The sequence below is a fragment of the Tenrec ecaudatus genome, chromosome 10, assembly GCF_050624435.1.
Source record: "Tenrec ecaudatus isolate mTenEca1 chromosome 10, mTenEca1.hap1, whole genome shotgun sequence".
NCBI lineage: Eukaryota > Metazoa > Chordata > Mammalia > Afrosoricida > Tenrecidae > Tenrec > Tenrec ecaudatus.
Window position 1 is genome coordinate 142,650,922 of NC_134539.1, and position 19,811 is coordinate 142,670,732.

General features: G+C 37.1%; 1 protein-coding gene across 9 annotated transcripts in view; it reads left to right on the top strand.

Moving 5' to 3' along the window:
• TANC2 (tetratricopeptide repeat, ankyrin repeat and coiled-coil containing 2) overlaps positions 1 to 19,811 on the top strand; it is a 364,118-nt gene that overhangs the window by 191,319 nt on the left and 152,988 nt on the right. For all 9 annotated transcript variants that reach the window (XM_075562035.1, XM_075562037.1, XM_075562040.1 and 6 more), the window contains 3 exons: positions 2,540 to 2,726; positions 11,477 to 11,740; positions 18,473 to 18,598. In XM_075562035.1, the coding sequence (XP_075418150.1) occupies positions 2,540 to 2,726; positions 11,477 to 11,740; positions 18,473 to 18,598 (577 nt within the window). The remainder of the gene's footprint in view (positions 1 to 2,539; positions 2,727 to 11,476; positions 11,741 to 18,472; positions 18,599 to 19,811) is intronic.

Consider the following 19,811-nt stretch of genomic DNA (forward strand, 5'->3'; position numbering starts at 1 on the left):
TACAGAGGTATGTACAGAGGTACATAGGCATGTACATATGTAAATATATTCATATATAACAATAGGGATATAGGTCTATGTACATATATTTAAATGTTAAGTGTTAAGATAGCTGACAGACATTGGGTCTCTACTCAAGTACTCCCTCAATGCAAGAACACTGTCCTAAAACTGTGATGTTCACCTCCTTGACCCTATTGCTGAAGTCAAAATAGGTGCATAAGTAAATGTGATGAAGAAAGCTGATAGTGCCTGGTTATTAAATAATATAGTATCTGGGGTCTTAAAGGCCTGAAGTTAAACAAGCAGTCCTCTACTAGGGAAATACCAAAGCCCACAAGGAAGAAGCACACCAACCTATGTGATCATAAGGTATCAATGGGATCAAGTATCAGGGATCAGAAAACTCAAAGCAATCATATCAGTGCACATGATGGGAGTCAGAGTGGAGACCCAATGCCCATCTGTAGACAATTGGACATCCCTCACAGAAGGGTCACAAGGAGGGGGCGAGCCAGCCAGAGTGCGGTATAACGATGAAACACACAACATTCCTCTAGTTCTTTAATGGCTACCCCACCACCACCACCCACCATCATGACCCCAGACTAGACCAGAGTATGTACACTAGTACAGATAGGAGTTCTCAACACATGGAATCCAGGACTGATGAACCCCTCAGGAATAGTAATAGGAGTAGTGATACCATGAGGGTAGGGGGAAGGTGGGGGAGAAATAGGGAATCGACTACAATGATTGAAGTATAATCTAACCCACCCCCAGGGGGACGAACAACAGAAATGTGGGTGAAGTGAGACAGCGAATGGTGTAAGATAAGAAAATAATAACTTCTAATTTATCAAGGCTTCCCAAAGGTGAGAGGGTGTGGGAGAGAGGGGGAAAAGAGAAGCTGATACCAAGGGCTCAACTAGAAAAAAAAAGTTTTGAAAATGATGATGGCAAATATATGTGCAAATTTGTTTGATACAATTGATGTATTGATTGTTTTAAGAGCTGTAAAAGCCCCAACTAAGAAAGAAAGAAAATTAAATATGTGTTCCTTAAGATGATCAAGACCAAAAGAACAATATTTGCCACAAGATCAAGGATGAGAAGACAGGGACAGTAAAGTAGGATGACTTCAGACTTTTAAGACTGTCACTTGTGCTTGGTTTATTCAAATGTATTTATTCTTTTTTTAAATCATTTTATTGGGGTTCATAAAACTCTTATCACAATCCATACATACATCAATTGTGTAAAGCACATTTGTACATTCATTACCCTCATCATTCTCAAAACATTTGCTCTCCATGATTGTATTTCTTAGTCTCCTTAGAGCATTTCAATTAAAATCAAAACCTGAATCCAGCATAGATGATTAAATAAAGAGATTGCACCTGGAAATCACTTAAGGCTAAGTGAAAAAGCCTTAGTGCCCTTATTTCTAGTGATCAACGCATCCTCCAGTCAAGTTACTGTATATACTCGAGTATAAGCCAACCCGCATATCTGCCGAGGCACCAAATTCTATCACAAAAACTGCATTAAAAATGTGCTGAAAACTCAGCTTACACTCAAGTATATATGGTTCTTAAGGTAAATCTTCAATTTTAGCAGACATAATAAGAAACTATATAAAGAAGTTGAGATATGCAGCTTAATATGTTGAATTTATCATTAGTGCTCCTTTATGTAATTTGGTTAGGGATCACTTACTATTTTGAGAAATATATCAATTCTTCACTGTTTGGGGGAGAATACCTCTCTATTCATTTCAATTATGGATAGAAAGAACTACAGAAAAGGGGATTTTTTTTAATTAAACAAGGTAAACCTAATTCCTCTTTTTTTTTCATTTCTCTCCATCAAAAACTTAGAAGGGAGGTTCCTTTCTATGTAAGAATTATACAGGATACAAAGTAATCTTAGTATATAATTATCTATATGAGAATTACTCAGTTTTGTATGAAATTAGTATTGTTGACTTTATAAAGCTAACTTTTATAAGGCATTTTCTCCTGTTTTCATTTATTGTCTGTGAGCTGTGAGCAGTTTCATATATGTATGTGTGTAAAATGAGTATCTGTATACTCAAATATAAGCCAACCAAATATCAGTCAAGGCACCTAAGTTTACCACAAAAGATGCATTAAAATATTGCTGGAAAACTCAGCTTATACACGAGTATATATGGTATATATTTTCTTCACCCCCAAAAGTATTGATAAGACAAAGTTCTAAGCATGCTTGATTAGAAATAGCAGGGAAAGCCTGTCTTTAAAAAATTATTTTATCTCATTAGTACATGGAAATAATGAAGACTACACTTTGCTGAAAATTTCACATAAAAACTGGTCACAGTTTCTGTTCATGTTAAGTTCATTACATTGCCCTAAAGGTAGAATTCAGAAGCACATATCCTAGAAAGCCTAATATATGTAAAAGCTTTGCCAGCAGATTAGTTCATCTTTTGCCCAACAAGGTATATATGCAACTGATCACTTTATCTTTTCTGTTTTTTATTCCAATGTTTCAGACCTCAGCAATCACCCAACGGATAAGTCCCTGTTCCACCCTGACTAGCAGCACTGCCTCTCCACCAGCTAACAGCCCCTGTTCCACCCTCCCACCGGCCAGTACAAGTGCATCGGCCAAGGACTGCAGCTATGGGGCTGTCACTAGTCCCACCTCCACCCTGGAAAGCAGAGATAGCGGCATCATTGGTAAATTTATTCTTATATTAATAATTTTGTACACTTTTTGTTTTAAAATAGCCTAACGTTTTTTAAAATTCTGCTTTTGAATTCAGGTGTATATAAAAACTTTCTGTTTTGTGATGCTTAGAGAGCAACAAAGATAAACAAAATGAAAGGCCTATCTCAAGTTCACAGACATCATCTTTTCTACCACAAAAGTGGTTCATAAAACGCTTGTGTTCCTTACTGGTATAGTAGAGAGCTTTACACAACCAGAAAGAAGAGTCAAGATTGAAATATTAACTTGATTTATTTGGGGGTCTGTTTGTAGTCTTGTAACGAGTTTTGGGAGCCCATCAGATGCAGACAGAAAGGGAAATGGAACATACTCAAAATTTTGAGTAAATCTCACTCTTTTAAAATAACTCTTCTAAAGTATACAAAGTAATACTTTGTACTAATGCTTTCTGACTTGACAGGAGAACAGTTGTGAGGGTGTTAGTTGCTTCTTGAGACACTGTGTTCTAACTGCTCTTCACGTTCTTTAGGTATGCAGATATAAAATAATAAGAGGAAAAAGGTTTCTCAGCTTCACCAGTGATGAAGACTAAGTATATGATATGCATTTTGAGCTTCCGTTGGTGTTTACAAAACTTCAAAAAATGCTTCTTTGATAAAGAGTTTATGAAGTAAATGCCTTTTAATAATTTGTGTCAGAGACGATGGCAAAACTGTGTACAGCTAGAAATAAAAAACCTAGTAAAGAAGGGCTTCTCTCTAAAAGTTAAATGTTTTTTCTAGGTATTCTTTTGTCCTATTTATGTCATAGTCTGGGGCTGGTTTTATATGAAATGGGGTAGAAGAAAGAAAAGTAGAAAATGATTTTTTTAATTACAAGTAGTGAAGGTTAGCTAACTCTAGACCCCAAAAAGTATTGTTATATGCCAAATCTATGTGAATATTTAGGCTAGAAAATAATAGAGAGTGAGTGTTCAATCATCTAAGATGAGAGAGTGTTTTGTAATACTGCATATATGAGTTTTTATATTTATATATGGATAGACAAAATTAATGGCAATTTTCCCTTTCTCCCTCTGGGATTCAGGCTTACAGAGTTGAGTTAATAATACCCAATACAAGGGTAAGAGAAAGTATTGCTAGTAGGGTTCCACATCATACATGTACAAGTTTTTTCCAAACAAAGCACATTTAAGCAGGTCTCCGATCAACAGATCACACAAGTTCTCCCAGTAATACATTATCTTAGTCTCAAAGAAGGGACATTTCAGATCAGCCAGCTTAAAGAGTTGTTCTCTCCATCTGTCTTTTAAGCAAGATAAAAGTTAATGAAGACATGATTTGCAATTTGATTGGAATTAATCCAAGTCTTGGATTTTTACCAATGTAATCCAGAGAGCAAAGCCAATCAAAACAGTAAGTTCTGAAGTGATTTGCTAGACCACTTAAATTCAAGGCAGAGAGGTCAGCTCCAAAGGTTATGACAGTAGTTGTTTGGGATTTCCAAAAGGGTCATTTTGTTGTTAGGTTTTCTTAAAGGACACAGGTTGGCTGTGGGCATATTAGGAAGAAGATTTAAGAAAACTGAAAACTGGATTGGAGACGGGGGGATCTAGAAATTTCTGTCAAGGACTTTTTTTTTTTTATCACGACAACTCATTTGCTCATTCTTAAGAGTAGTAAGGGCTGTCCTATGAGAATTTTGCCTCAAATTAAAAGACTAATGATAACCTCGTGCCTGAAAAATGAAAAACATAGTAGGTGCTTGATAAATGTTTCTAACAGGAAGGAAAGCTTAAGGCTGACATGATACAATTCCTTTTGTTGGTTCAGAGTGACAGTTGGAATTTTATTAGATTTTTTTGGTGAATAATAGATTATTAGAATTTTCCATTGTCTAATTTTATTCATTTAAGCCCTCTTTATGATTAATTTTGGCAAAATGACATAATTTTTAGCCAGACTTCATCTTGTTTTCCTCTGTTGATAGATATTATTAGAGTCTCTGTGACTGAATATCATCTATATTGCCATGCATAAAAATAGCTTTAGAAATATGTTCCCCCAAGCAGGAGTGGTGCTGACAGATTACACAAAATCTGTTTACAAGTAGTTGCTTTTCAAAAGGGAAGCTTCACACTTTGGTGAAAGTTCAGAGTAAATGTTTATATGTTCTGAAAATTAAAAATAGGATCCTGTTTTCTTTTGATTAATTTCCAAAATTCTGTTCTTATAAATGAATACCTTGCAAAATAAAGTATAAAATTTGAAAATCGTGAGCCTCCATCTTCTCATTTTTTAGAAAACTCAATTGGCATTTGGGATTTTTCTGTAGGTCCTGAGTCCACTGTCAGATTTGGTTTTCAGTCCTACACTCTTACAACGCTAAGGCCCTATGCCAGTCAAGTGTTTCAGGCCATGTCCATTGCACAGTAATTAATTATGCTTTCCTAAATTTTCATATAAGGATTTCTGGTGGTTTGGGAGGCAAGCATTGGGCTGCTAACCACAAGTCAGGGGTTTCAGCCTGCCAGTGTGTCTGCGGAGAAAGAGAAGGCTGCCTGCTCCTGGAAAGATGTGCAACTTCAGAAACCAGGAAGAGGGTCGCTATGAGTTAGAATCCACTTGATAGCAATCAGTTTGGGATTGATTAATATTTTGTATTACTAAGAATCAGAATTACAAGCATCTAGTCAAACCGCTTTGTTTATTAATATATGTCTCAGCAAAATTTCATGAGTTTTTGTGTGCTCCAAGTTTTCACATTAAGAAATTCATCCCTTGTGAGTCATGTACTGAACATTAGATAATTTGAGTTTTTTATATTTTTCTTAACCCATTTTGAAAAATATGAATATATATAGATATAGATTTCTCTTCCACTAATGTTTTTCAGTTATTGTGCTATCGTCCTTCCCACCTCACTAATTACTAAACCAAATCAAACCCGTTGTAGTTGAGTCAGACAGAGTAAATTGCTCCATAGGGTTTTCAAGGCTGTAATCTTTGCAGTCGGTCTGCTACTTTTTTCTCCTGTGAACCAGCAGGCATGTTTATCTATGAAATCTAGACACTTTGCCCATTAAAATGATCAGGGACCCAAAAGAGAGCATTTCTACTGCATAATTGACCTAATATACTGTCTTGCTTGGATCCACAATGATTGCTCCGAGAAGCACCAGTCAAGAGATCAAATGAGGACTATTAAGTAAATCTGCTGCATAAGACCTCTTTAAAGTTTTGAAAAGCAAGGATGGTTACTTTGAGGACTAAGGTATGCCTAATCCAAGCCGTGATGTTTTCAATTGCTTCAAATGCATGTGAAAGTTAGACATTGGAAAAGGAAGACTGAAGAATTCATGCATTAACATTGCAATGCTGGCGAATATTGAAAGGACCATGAACTGCCAAAAGAACAAACAAATCTGTATTGGAAGAAGTACATCCAGAATGCACCTTAGAAACAAAGATGGTGAGACTTGGTCTACCATACATTAAACTTGTTATCAGGAGCGATAAAGACATTGTGCTTGGACAGCAAAATAAAAAAGGAAGCCCCTTGACAAGATGGATCGACATAGTGATTGCAACAGTGGGCTCAAGCACAGGACTGGGCAGTGTTCTGTCTTATGTAGTGTCACAGTGAGTTGGAACTGACTCGATAGCATTGAACAACTACATAAATTGACTAAAGAAAATTAATTGAGGACATCCATACCCAAAATGGTATGTAAATTATGCTTCAGTCAAACTCAAAAATTTGTGCATACCCATTCACAAAAAGTGAATTCATATCTCTTTATATGATCTCTTCCTAGCCTGTGACAAGGACAAGCCACATAAGCCACAGTTTCTAATAAAGTAGGATTTTTTTCTATATTAAGGAAGGAAAACAGACAATATCAAACAATAGAGCTACTTGATACTCAGTGTTTTCCCACTGTTTTTAATTTCATCTGAGAATAATTGGGTCTAGAAAAAAACAGATAAAGATAGATTTATGTCTAGCGGAAAATGAATTTATATTTGTCACCATCTTCACTTCTAAGGAGCATTCGGGTTGTAATTGCTTCTAAAACTAATTTGTTCATTCTTTTGGCAATGCATGGGATTTTCAATGTTTTTAGCCAGCACAGTAATTCAGGTGTACCTGTTCTTCTGTGTTCCTTTTTATTGTCTAGTTCTTACATGAAGCTTTTCAAAAGTCTTGACTTGAGTCAAGCTATCATTAGTCATCAAAGTAACATCTTTGCTTTTTAAAAGTTTTTTTTTAACATTTTATTAGGGACTCATACAACTCTTATCACAATCCATACATACATCAATTGTATAAAGCACATCTATACATTCTTTGCCCACATCAATTGTATAAAGCACATCTATACATTCTTTGCCCTAATCATTTTCAAAGCATTTGCTCTCCACTTAAGCCCTTTGCATCAAGTCCTCTTTTCCCCCCTCCCTCTCCGCTCCCCCCTCCCTCATGAGCCCTTGATAATTTATAAATTATTATTTTGTCATATCTTGCCCTATCTGGCAGCTTTTTAAAAGTTTAAAGAGATAATTTGCAGCACATTTGATCAGTGTAATACAGCATTTGATTTTTTTAAATCATTTTATTAGGGGCTCATACAACTCTTATCACCATCCATACATTCTTCAATTGTATAAAGCACATTTGTACATTCATTGCCCTAATCATTCTCAAAACATTTGCTCTCCACCTAAGCCCCTGGCATCAGCTTCTCATTTTCCCCTCCCTCCCTACTCGCCCTCCCTCATGAACCCTTGATAATTCATAAAATATTATTTTGTCATCTCTTGCCCTGTCTGACGTCTCCCTTCACCCACTTTTTCTGTTGTCCATCCCCCAGGGAGGAGGTCACATGTAGATCTTTGTAATAGGTTCCCCCTTTCCAACCCACTCTCCTTCTACCCTCCCAGTATTGCCACTCACACCACTGGTCTTGAAGGGATCATCCGCCCTAGATTCCCTGTGTTTCCAGTTCCTATCTGTACCAGTGTACATCCTCTGGTCTAGCCAGACTTGCAAGGTAGAATTGGGATCATGATTGTGTGTGTGGTGAAGCGTTAGGAACTAGAGGAAAGTTGTATTTTTCATCATTGCTACATCGCGCCCTGACTGGCTCGTCTCCTCCCTGATACCCTTCTGTAAGGGGATGTCCAGAGGCCTACATATGGGGTTTGGCTCTCCACTCGGCACTCCCCGCCTCACTCACTTTGGTAAAACTTTTTGTTTTGATGATGCCTGATACCTGGTCCCTTGGACACCTCGTGATCACACAGGCTGTGTGCTCCTTCCATATGGGCTTTGTTGTTTCTTAGCTAGATGGCCGCTTGTTTGCCTTTAAGACCACACACACTATATCTTTTGATAGCCGGGCACCATCAGCTTTCTTCGCCACATTTGCTTATGCACCCATTTGTCTTCAGCGATCGTATCATGGAGATGAGCATACAATGAAATGAATTTTTGTTCTTTGATGCCTGAAAACTGATCCCTTCGGTACCTCGTGAACACACAGGCTGTGTGCTTCTTCCAGGTGGGCTTTGTTGCTTCTGAGCTAGATGGCTGCTTGTTTATCCTCAAGCCTTTAAGACCCCAGACACTATATCTTTTGATAGCTAGGCACCATCAGCTTTCTTCACCTAATTTGCTTATTCCCTGCTTTGTCTTCAGTGGTTCTGTCGGGAAAGTGAGCATCATAGAATGCCAGTTTAATAGAAGAGAGTATTCTTGCATTGAGGGAGTACTTGAGTGGAGGCCCAGTGTCCTTCTGCTACCTTAATACTAAACCTATAAATATAGGCACATAGATCTATTTCCCCATCCTCATATATAAATGTATTTTCATATCTCATATGTACATGTCTTTATCTAGACCTCTATAAATGCCCTTTGCCTCCCAGTTCTTTCCTCTATTTCCCTTGGCTTTCCTCCTGTCCCACTATCATGCTTCGTCCCCACCAGGGTTTCAGCAGTTCCTCTTGGTTACATTACCTTTGATCATGCCCTACCAGGCCTCCCACACCCTCCTCACTACCGATTTGGATCACTTGTTCCCTTGTCCCTTGGTTTGTTAACACCACTACCTTTCCCCCCACCTCTCCCTCTCCCATGCCCCCCCCCCCTGCCAAACTGTCAATCCCGTTGTTTTCTCCTCCAGATTGTTCGTCCAACCTATCTTATTTAGGCAAACCTGCAGAGATAATAACATGCACAAAAACAAGACAGAACAGAACCGCGCAACAATATACAACAAAACAACATCAAACCATTGACAACAAACACAAAACAAAACACAGCAAGAAAGAAAAGCTGTAGTTAGTTCAAGGACTGTTTGTTGGCCTTTAGGAGTGTTTTCCAGCCCAGTTTGTTGGGGTACCATGCCCTGGCCCCAAAGTCCACCCTCAGCATTCCCTGGGGAGCATTTGATTTGTGATGGCTACTTCCATGGGCATTGATCATTGATCCAAGTACAGTAAAATCATGGAACAGAATACATAGTTCAAACATAAACATGTACACACATATATATCATCAACTGATTTTGACAAAGATACAAAACATTTCGATGAGAAAAGGATAATGTCAATAAATGGTGTAAAATACATATCCACATTAAAAACACACAAACCTCTCTTGTATCAATCCATATACAAAAATTCATCATGAATCATATACCTAAACTTAAGCACAAAGGTATTAAAGATCTAGAAGAAATTATAGACAATGTAATTCTAAGTGACGTTGAGTTAGGCAAAGATTTTTTTAATGGAACATAAAAGTCATAAAATCTAAAAGGAAAATAATAAAGAGCCCTGCTGGCACTGTCAGGTAAACGGACTACTCGCTACTGCTAACATCAAGGGTTCAGACCTACTATTGCCTTGGCGAGGGAAATGAGGCTATCTGCTCCTGTAAAGACTTAAGAGCCTCAGAAGATCACTCTGACTTGGAACAGTGGTCTCAGGGGTAGGAGTAATTTCAAGGGTGGCACAGGACTGTGCGGTACGGTGTTCTGTTGTGCCCAGGGTTGCTATGGGTCGGAACCAACTCAATGACACCTAACAACAACAGCATGAATTGGAATCATCTCAAAGGCAGTGGATTTGATTTTTAATTGTTTTAAAAGAAAAGTAATTTGATGAATTATATTTGGTCTAATATCAGTGTTTGTAATATTTGTAGGATATCTTCACTTTGCTGGTAAAGTCATTTGATGAATAAACATTTTTTATTATAATGAAGTCCCACTTTCTTGTCTTCTGTTACTTTTTTTTCCCTTGGTATCATATCTAAAAGTCAAAATTTAAATTTTTATATAGGTAACAAGGAATTAGCTGTCCTAGTGACTTTGTCACTAATAGAAATCTCACATTTTCATATTGCATTATTTTTTAAAAGACACCACAAAATCACATTCCCCTTATCTCCATCTTGAAATCACAGTAATTAAGCTGCCACTGCATTTTATATTTTAATGTGTTATTTAGAAAGCTTGTAAATTATTGTATCAAATTTTTTAATATTTTGCTTCCTGTGTTTTAACATAATTAGCTCTTCCTGGCTTATCTATTTCATCTTAAAACATTGTTTTAGAAAAGATTTTCATAGACATCACCAGACTCCTCAAAGGAGGAGGTAGAGGTAAAGGAGGGTGTTCTCTCTTTTACCTAAAAAACTTGGGGAGTCATCAGAAACTAAGTTTTTGTAGTGTAATATATGATACCATAAAAATCCAAAGAAAATACTCGTAAGTTTCTTTATAAAATGAAGAATTTTCTAATTATAACCCAAAAGACATTTGATGTGCTTAACACAATGGATGGATGGATGGCTTGTGATAAGAGCTGAAAGAGCTCCCAATAAATGATTTTTTAAAAAGATAGTTGATCACTACGCCATAAGGATATAAAAGTTCTATTCAGCCGAGAAACATTAATAAAGTAAAAATCAGCTAGGACAAATATTTTTCCACATGTGTGATGGCCAAAGCATGAATAAGATATTATATATCTGCATAGTGTTAAATAAAGAAAAAGATGTTTGCACCCCATTAGAAAAATAATAGAGGGCATGAACAAGAAAACAGGGAGTATTGTTCTAATTCAAAATGAGAGATAGCATGTATTGTTAATAGTTGGCCTCTTTGACCCACGCTCGTGTATTTTGCATAAAAACTCTAAGTACCCTGATTGTAATGAATATTGGCACATTAAGGCATGAACTAGTGTGTTAAAATGTATGTAGTTTGTAGTGAGCAGGGAGGGAGGGAAAAAATGAGGAGCTGATGCCAGGGGCTTAAGTGGAAATCAAATGGTTTCAGAATGAAGAGAGTAACGAATGTACAAATGTGCTTTACACAATTGATGTATGTATGGATTGTGATAAGAGTTGTATGAGACCCAAATAAAGTTATTTTTAAAATTTTAATGTGTATTAATATCCATAAACATTACAAATTGAAAGAAAATATAAACATTCATTTGGATATTACTTTATTATACTTAACATGTTCCTATTATGTTATGAATCTAAATAAATTCCCATCTTAAAATTTTAGTGATTATGTGGTCTGAATTAATTTAACTCTTAAGTACAGTTAAAATACATACATGAGAAATGATATCCTTATGGTTTCAATTATTCAAACTTTATGATGGTGGTAAAATTATAATCAGTCTTTTAAAAAATTATATTACTATCTAATCGTGTATTTCATTTTATTTTTCAGCCACATTGACAAGCTATTCTGAAAACATGGAACGCACAAAATATGTTGGGGAAAGCAGTAAAGAATTAGGATCTGGAGGAAATTTAAAACCTTGGCAGTCTCAAAAATCCAGCATGGACTCTTGTTTATATCGAGTAGATGAAAACATGATGGCTTCCACCTACAGTCTGAATAAAATTCCGGAGAGGAATTTGGAAACTGTTTTATCCCAATCAGTACAATCTATTCCACTGTATCTTATGCCACGGCCAAATTCAGTAGCAGGTAAGGTTTTCAAACAATAGCAGTTTATTTTTATATGTGCGTGTGTACACACATATATATGTATGTATAAAATCCACTCCCCTGGAGTGAACTCTACTCATAGTGGCTGTATAGAAGATCTAGGCAATACACCTTCATGGGATCAGAAGCCTTCTCTCCTGAGGAGGGGTTATTGGCTTCACACTGCCACTCTGACAGTAAGCTTACCAGGAGTATCTATCGGAGTGCAAAATCCTGTTCTAACAGTAGTTCAGCTTTTCCGTGTTTCTTCTTTGACCAAGCTTTTGTTTAGTGCTTGGGTAGCATTACATATGTATGCCTTTTTTTTTTTAACCTGGGGAAAGCTCATTTTCCTCAAGTGACTCTTTACGTTCCCACATTTACAAAAACATCCATAAAATAAAAAACAGCTTATATTTATAATTTTTTCAGGAGCATACACCCTCATTTTTCTCCCACAGAGCCACTGGTGGGTTTCAACCACCAACCTTGTGGGAAGTAGCCCAGTGCTTAATATACTGTGCCCCTGTACATATGTTGCTCATAGCAACATATGATCTCTCTTTCTATTTAATATTAATCCCTTTCCCAGCCCAGGCAACCACTTATCCACTTTCTGTCATCATAGATTGACATTTCTGAACATTTCATATTAATGAGATATTGATGTATATGGGTAGAATGTCATTATAATGCTTAGAAAACTCACCTATGACATAGCATGTATGAGCCCAGTTTTCTTCTAATGCCAAGTCGTATTCCATATTTGAATATACCACTTTTTTCTATTCATTCACCAATTGTGAGGGCATCTAAGTTGTTTCCAATTTTGAGCTGTTGTAAATAATACTGTAAACTTTGGGAAGACATGTTTTCATTTATCTTAGGTAGATACCTATCATTGACATTGCTAGGTAATGCAGTTTATATTTAACTTCTCAAGAAAGTGCCAGATTGTTTTCCAATGTTCCTGCATCATTTTATATTCCCACCAGCAGTGTATGAGAGCTCTGATTTCTCTCTACCTTTTGTTATTATCTTTTTATTATAGTTTTTCTAGAGGGACATGGTCTTAATTTACATTCTCTGAAGTTTAATGAGAGGGTCCTTGGTGGTTCAGTGGGTTATGAGTTAGACGGCTAACTACAAGGTCAGCAGTTCAAAACCACCAGCTGTTCAGGGAACGTGAGGCTTTCTACTCTCGTAAAGATTTGCAGTCTCAGAAACCTCTAGAGGCAGTTCTGTCCTGCCCTATAGTGTCGCTGTGACTTGATATCGAGTCGGTGTTAGTTTGTTTTAACAACTTATGACAGCACCGGACTGAGCAGTGCTGGTGCAGTACGCAGGGTTGCAAGGGTTCCTATGAGTCAGAAGCAACTCCGTAGCACCTAAGGACAAGTGACTAATAATATGCTTAATAGCCATCCGTACATCTCCTTGGTTGAAATGTCTTTTTAGATATTTTGCCCATTTTTTATTGGCTTGTTTGGATTTTTAATATTTTGTTGAAAAAATTTGTACTGTTTGTTTACATGTTTTTTTCAGATAAGTGTTGATAAATGTTTTCACCTGAGCTGTTGGTTGTCTTCATTTTCCTAAAAGTTATTTTGAAATAGAAGCATTTTAAAATTTTATGAGGTCTATTTTATTAAAAAATTAATCTACAAGCCATGTTTTTGTCACTTTTATATGCTTTTTAATATAAAATATTCTGTTTATATCAAATATTACAAAACAGTGGTTTCTCTTGTTACTGGAATTGGTTTTAAATATTGGAAAATATATCCTATACACATTTAAGGGATTTTCTTTTTTTTTCTCCTGCCTCTCCTCCATGTTAAAAGTAAATTATATTAGCCTAAATTGCTGTGCTTAATTATGTTTTTTACCTGCCACTGTTGTCATCCCATAACTTTGGCCTTTCTAGTGGCTGATCGTGCTTCTTCAAAGCACAGGTGAAAGGCAAATATACTTTGAGATTCAGAGGTTCAATAAATCTGCCTTGAAGATTTTATGCTGTCAAGGTTTATTTATTGACAGTGCTGAACAAACTACTTCACCAGAAAATTGTATCTCGTCAGTATTGAATGTAATATAATCAGACCTTGTGTTTCCTACAGGGGAAGTTATAGGTCAGGGGATGGTTTGGATTGAGTTGTGTCCTGTCTTTGGAAACCATGATTTCAGGATGCTCACAATGAAGCAGAAAAAGTGAGCGGTATACCAGTGACTCAATTATATTCAGAATTTAATGGACTATAGGTTTTTAAATGACTGCAGAATATAGGAAGAAAAAAAAGTTCTTTCACAGGGAGTTAACCTGTTAAATGTATGTGTACATATGCTTGATATTGACTACAACTTATAGTGGCTAAAATGATTATTAGATAGCTAAATCATCTTTTTAAGTAAATTTTCTTAGCTCAAGAAGGTCCTCTCCTCTCATTTAGCATGCTAGATAAGATAAGAATATGCTTTTTTTTATTGTGTTCAGAAAGTGGTTTCCTAAATTGAAGGAGATAGAAAATACCCAAGTATCCTTGGTGATCAGGGAAAATCGAAGATTTCAAGTATGAGGTGAGCCTGAAGCAGAGGAAAGATTCATTGTATTTAAACTTAAGAAATTGTTCTAAGCATATGAACAGCTCAGGCAGTTGGGGGTGAGAGTGGGAAGGGGAATGAATGATACATGCGAGCAATAAAAGGTTTTGTTCAAATCCAGATTTTAAATTTCCCTTTTGTTTTAAACTTAATCATAATATGAGTAATATACTTACTTATTTTAGAGGTCAAACTGTTTTATAATGATGTGAAAATTCCTTTAGCATCATTTTAAAAAACCCTTAAGGGAATAATTGTGTAAATGATCTTTGCCATGTTATAGACTTATCTGCATGGAGAAGAGAGTCACTTTGGCCTCCGCTTCTTTGCATTATTTAACCCAAACTCACTGACTTTGAGTCAATTCTAAATCTTAGCAAGCCTGCACAGCAGGACAGAACTCCTCGTAGAGCTGCCAAGGCTGTAAATCTTTGCAGAAACAACCAACCTCATCTTTCCCCTGCAGTGAACTCACTGTAGCACCAGGGCTCTTGGCAATTATATGGCAACATTTTCTGACATAACCATGAAGTTGTCAAAGGATTATTTACTCATTAAGGCTGCTGCTGGATTGTGTTAGGTTGGTTGTCTAGAGAAACAAAACGAGTGACACAAATATGTGTATGAAAAATAACTCTATATCTAGAAATAATTTTATATCGAAAAAGTATCCCAACCTATTCAACTCAAGTTGATGGATCTGATGCTAACCAGAGCCCTTATCAGACCCACATTGCCAACTGCTGATGATGCAGAAATGTGAAGCTCAGAGGTTGGTTCTCAGTGTCAGCAACCCACATGAGACTGCTCCTGAAAGAAGATAAAAGAGTCTCCGCAAGGATGAAGGGCGTGAGAGAATTCCTAGCGTCTTTCTGTAAAAAAATGCCACTCTCCAAAGAGGCATCATCAGGTTGTGACTTGATTGATAGGTTGGAAATCCACCCCTTTACAAAAGTGCAAGTTGACATAAAATCAAACTGCCACAAGCGCCAAGAAATGAAATTTGTATATCCCATGCTTTGACAACATTTTTACTTGCAAGGAGAAGGGAATTAATACATATTCAACTGTTTATGATGATTAAAAATTATTAGCTTTTACTTCATCTGTAATCCATATGAAAAAATATGTAGTGGAATTTTTAAGTAAATCATGTATGGTTATGAACCATATAAAAATAGAGATCTGTTCATCTAAGTATAAATATAGTAGTCAAGTAGATTAAGCTGTTTAGTTGTAGACACATAAAGACTCAAATGAAGTCTGTAGTGGACTGTAGCAGTTAAGGTTACCTCGCACCTATGAGGACACTGCTGTTTGCCGAAGACATCAAAAGTTTAAATGGAATAAGATGATCAAGGATAAGTTAGGTATTTACATCAGTAAGACTTGTATTTTTCCTGGAGTAGCTCTGCTCTCTGAATGCAAATTTAGATGTTTAAATATAAATTCTAAAATAGGGAAAAAATAAGCCTGTGTGTTCTCAAGATGGAAATCATCATTACCTATCATTTTTAAGCCCGGTTTGAGAAAGGAAGTAGCGCGCGCTGTGGACTTGAAGTGGCGTGGCAGAAATTCTCCGATTAGGCTGTCCGTGGCCATCCTCAGTGTATTCCGGTGAAATTGGCAGTGCATTGGAGGGATGTGGGAAGCAGGAAGTGTTTGCTTGAAGCAGCTGCTGTCAGTGCTTTGGGTGAGACTCTCGAAGGGGTCTGTCAGGAAATGTACAAAACAATAGCAGTCAGTTAAAATACAGACTTTGACCATCTACTTCCTAGTGTTTGGAGCTGAACATTTTCCAAGAAAAAGATCTTAAGACTCAGGTAAATGATAAAATGGGAATCTAGGGTCACTTAAATGAATCGAACCAGAAACTATGAGGAGGATTTTCACCAAAAAAACGGTCTTTTTATCCATCAGGATGTTGGCTCTATGTGTTTACTAAGGGAATGAGGACAGCAGAATGGCGTCTTGCCCGGGCATAGCAAACAGCGTGGCGTTCCAGGCGGCCTGCCCACGCTGGCCAGAGTGATGGTTGTGTTACTGTATCTGTTTGCATTAGTGGCACCTGATTTAAGAAGAAACTATTTCAAACTCCTTTCCAAACTCAGTATAGAGTTAGTTGTCTCTAGTTAGTTGTTTGTACCATATGACATCTACTTGATTCGGGGCCTGCGTATGTGTGGTGTAAAAAAAAGTTATCTTAACTTCATTTAAGAGTGTCACTGAACTGAGTAGAAACCCCTGTCTTTCTTCCATGGAGCAGCTGGTGGTCTCAAACTGCTGTTGCTGCAAATTACAGCCCTACTCATAGCCACTATGCCACCAGGGCTCTTACGTGTGTCACTTAAATGTTCCACAAGAAAGTAGTCCTCGGCTACCCTGATCTGATATAAATCTCAAGAAAATATGTGCTCTCTTTTTCCTATTCCTTTTCCCTCCTCTGAAAACAAAGCTTTTTAGTGACAAAAGCTTTCTCTTTTTACATAAACATTTTCGTTGTAGATTTGTTTTTCCTATTTCTTCACTTCCACTTGCCTAATTATCTCATATTTGCAGCTGTAAAGGGTTCACTAGATACATTAGTATTGATTTAACTGACAGAATTATTTCAAAAAATTGTGCCAGCACCTTTTCTGAGTAGTGGAAGCTCTATGAGGTGGAAAGATGTGTGTCCCTACAGAGCTGTCATGGGCAGTTGTGTGAGATGATTATGTGCACGGCAGTGTTTGAGATTGCTACAGTAAATCAAAGGTCAGTTTGTTATTTGTTGGTTGATTGAACATAGCCAAATCGCAAACTATATACAGAAGTACAAGTTTTCAGTCCGTCGTTGTTAGGTGCCGCTGAGTCATTTCTGACTCATGGTGACCCTGTGTACAAATAGTACCAAATACTGCCCTTTCTGTGCCATCCCCACAACGGTTCTTATGGTTGAGCCTACTGCTGCAGCCCATGTGTCAGTCCATCTCTGAGGGCCTTCTTTTCCATTACCCAATAGACAAGTGTTTATTGGAAATTTAATGTATGTCTAATACAGGTACTGTTCAAACTACTTGAAAGTCATCAACAAACAAAACATTTTCACCCTGGTGGAGCTTACATTTCTGCTAGGGAAAATATAATAAATAAGTAATTTTTATAGTGTGTTGGGTGAAAAATGCTGTGAAGAAAAGGTGGGGCAGAGATCAGTAGCACCTACAGAAGGGTGATGTGAGCATCCTTGGAGCTACGTGTTGCTACAGTGATAAACTGAGAAAGCTTAGAGCAACGAGGAGCATTAGGATAGAGTGATTGCTCACTCTTACCAGGACTAGTCTGGAGTTCAGGAGCCCTGGTGGTGCAGCGGTTAATCACTGGACAGCTAACCAAAAGACTAGCGATTTTAATCCATTCAGCAGCTCCAGGAAAATGACCTGGCAAACTAATTCTGTAAAAATTACAGCCCCCCAAAAAAACAGAACAACAACCCTATGGAGCAGTTCTACTTTGTTTTATGGTGGTCACAAGTCAGAATGTACTTGTCTGTCCTGGGTTGGGTTTGGTGCTATTATAAATCGTTAACATGGATATAAACGTTCTCAGAATGTGTTTATAGCTCACTCTTTACCACAAAGTGGGGTGCTCATGTTGGCAGCACATATATCAGGAAGTGAACATGTTGGTGAGAGAGCTTCATGTTTTTGTCGCAGCCCAGTATAATTTGGAAAATATTTCTCTGCTTAAGATGTTTGTATCCTTGTTTTACAAATGGGATTTGTGCTCCCCACCAAAGCGAACATGTAATGTTTTTTGTTGTCAGAAACAAATGTGTCACCCATATTAATATAAAATGACTAACTTTTCTCGAATAAACAAGTCTTCTCTAAAAAGAGCTTGACTAATGTATTTGCCGGCTTTCTTGTTAGTACTACCCGTGAGTTTAGACAATTGATAGTGACGACAGAGCTGAAGACAGCACTTGTTATGTTTCCCCGGCACTTGTTTTAAACACTGATAGGATGTTGAGTTTAGCAAATTCTTGCTCCACTATATCTACTGGAGCATGTAATATCAAAGTTTGAGAGATACAGACTAGGGGAAAGACATTTTCTAATGACGTGTTCTAACTAAAATCTTCTGTCTTGTCAGCAACCAGTTCTGCCCATTTGGAGGACCTTGCTTACCTGGATGAGCAGAGACACACACCATTAAGAACATCTCTTCGAATGCCAAGGCAGAGCATGGGCGGTGCTCGCACCCAACAGGATTTAAGAGGTTAGAATCACGGAAGGGTAAAGTGATGCCAAGTGGAAATGGACAACAGGCCACAATTTCTTTTTCCATCTTTCACACTTAGTTACGTCTCCATTAAGAAGAAAGCTGATCTATTTTATCATGCAACCAATTTATTTCTGATGAACCTAAGACAAAAGATAAACCACAAATAAATTGCACTTAGCAAATAAACTGCATTATAATTCCCAACAGTTCTGAAAGAAACCAAGGGCCTGGTGGTGATGGAAAATAGCCCTAGATCCGGGTTTTCAGAAGTGATGGTAGACCGACCTCAGATGAATTTGGTGCTGATAATCATGTGCTTAACTAGAAAACGTTTTCTATTTTTGTTATTTTTTACTTTTTTTAAATCATTTTATTGGAGACTCATACAGCTCTTATCACAATACATACATACATCAATTGTCTAAAGCTCATTTGTATATTCGTTGCCCTCATCATTCTCAAAACATTTGCTCTCCACTTAAACTCCTGGCAGAAGATTTAGTTTTGTTTTTTAGGTTTTTTAACATTTTATTAGGGACTCGTACAACTCTTATCACAATCCATACATATACATACATCAGTTGTATAAAGCACATCTGTACATTCTTTGTCCTAATCATTTTCAAAGCATTTGCTCTCCACTTAAGCCCTTTGCATCAGGTCCTCTTATTTGTTACTTTTACATAGTTGAACATAGTTGAAGTTTCAGACTGCTTTCTAGTATTGTCCTGGCAACATCCAAACAATGAATTATTCTTCTATTCAGGCACTTTTTCTCTTTTGCTCTTTTTGTGGCATGTTGCCTACTTCTATAACCAGAACCTCATCTTTTCAGAGATCTTTATTTTATTTTCATCAAGTCTAGTTGAGGAGCTTATTTTTGCAATTCTTTTCTTTTTCTTTTCCTATTTTTTTATTATTAATAAATCTTTTTATTGGGGCTCATACAACTCTTACCACAATCCGTACATACATCAATTGAGCAAAGCACCCTTATACATTCGTTGCACTCGTCATTCTCAAAATTCACCTTCCACTTGGGTTCCTGGAATCAGCTTGGTTTCCCTTTTTTTCCCCTCCCCCTCCCACCCCGCTCCCCACTTCTCCCTGGTCCCTTAATATTTTATAAATAATTATTATATCTTATCTTACACTGCTCGGCGTCTCCCCTCACCCACCTCCCCATTGCCCATCTCCAAGAACGGTT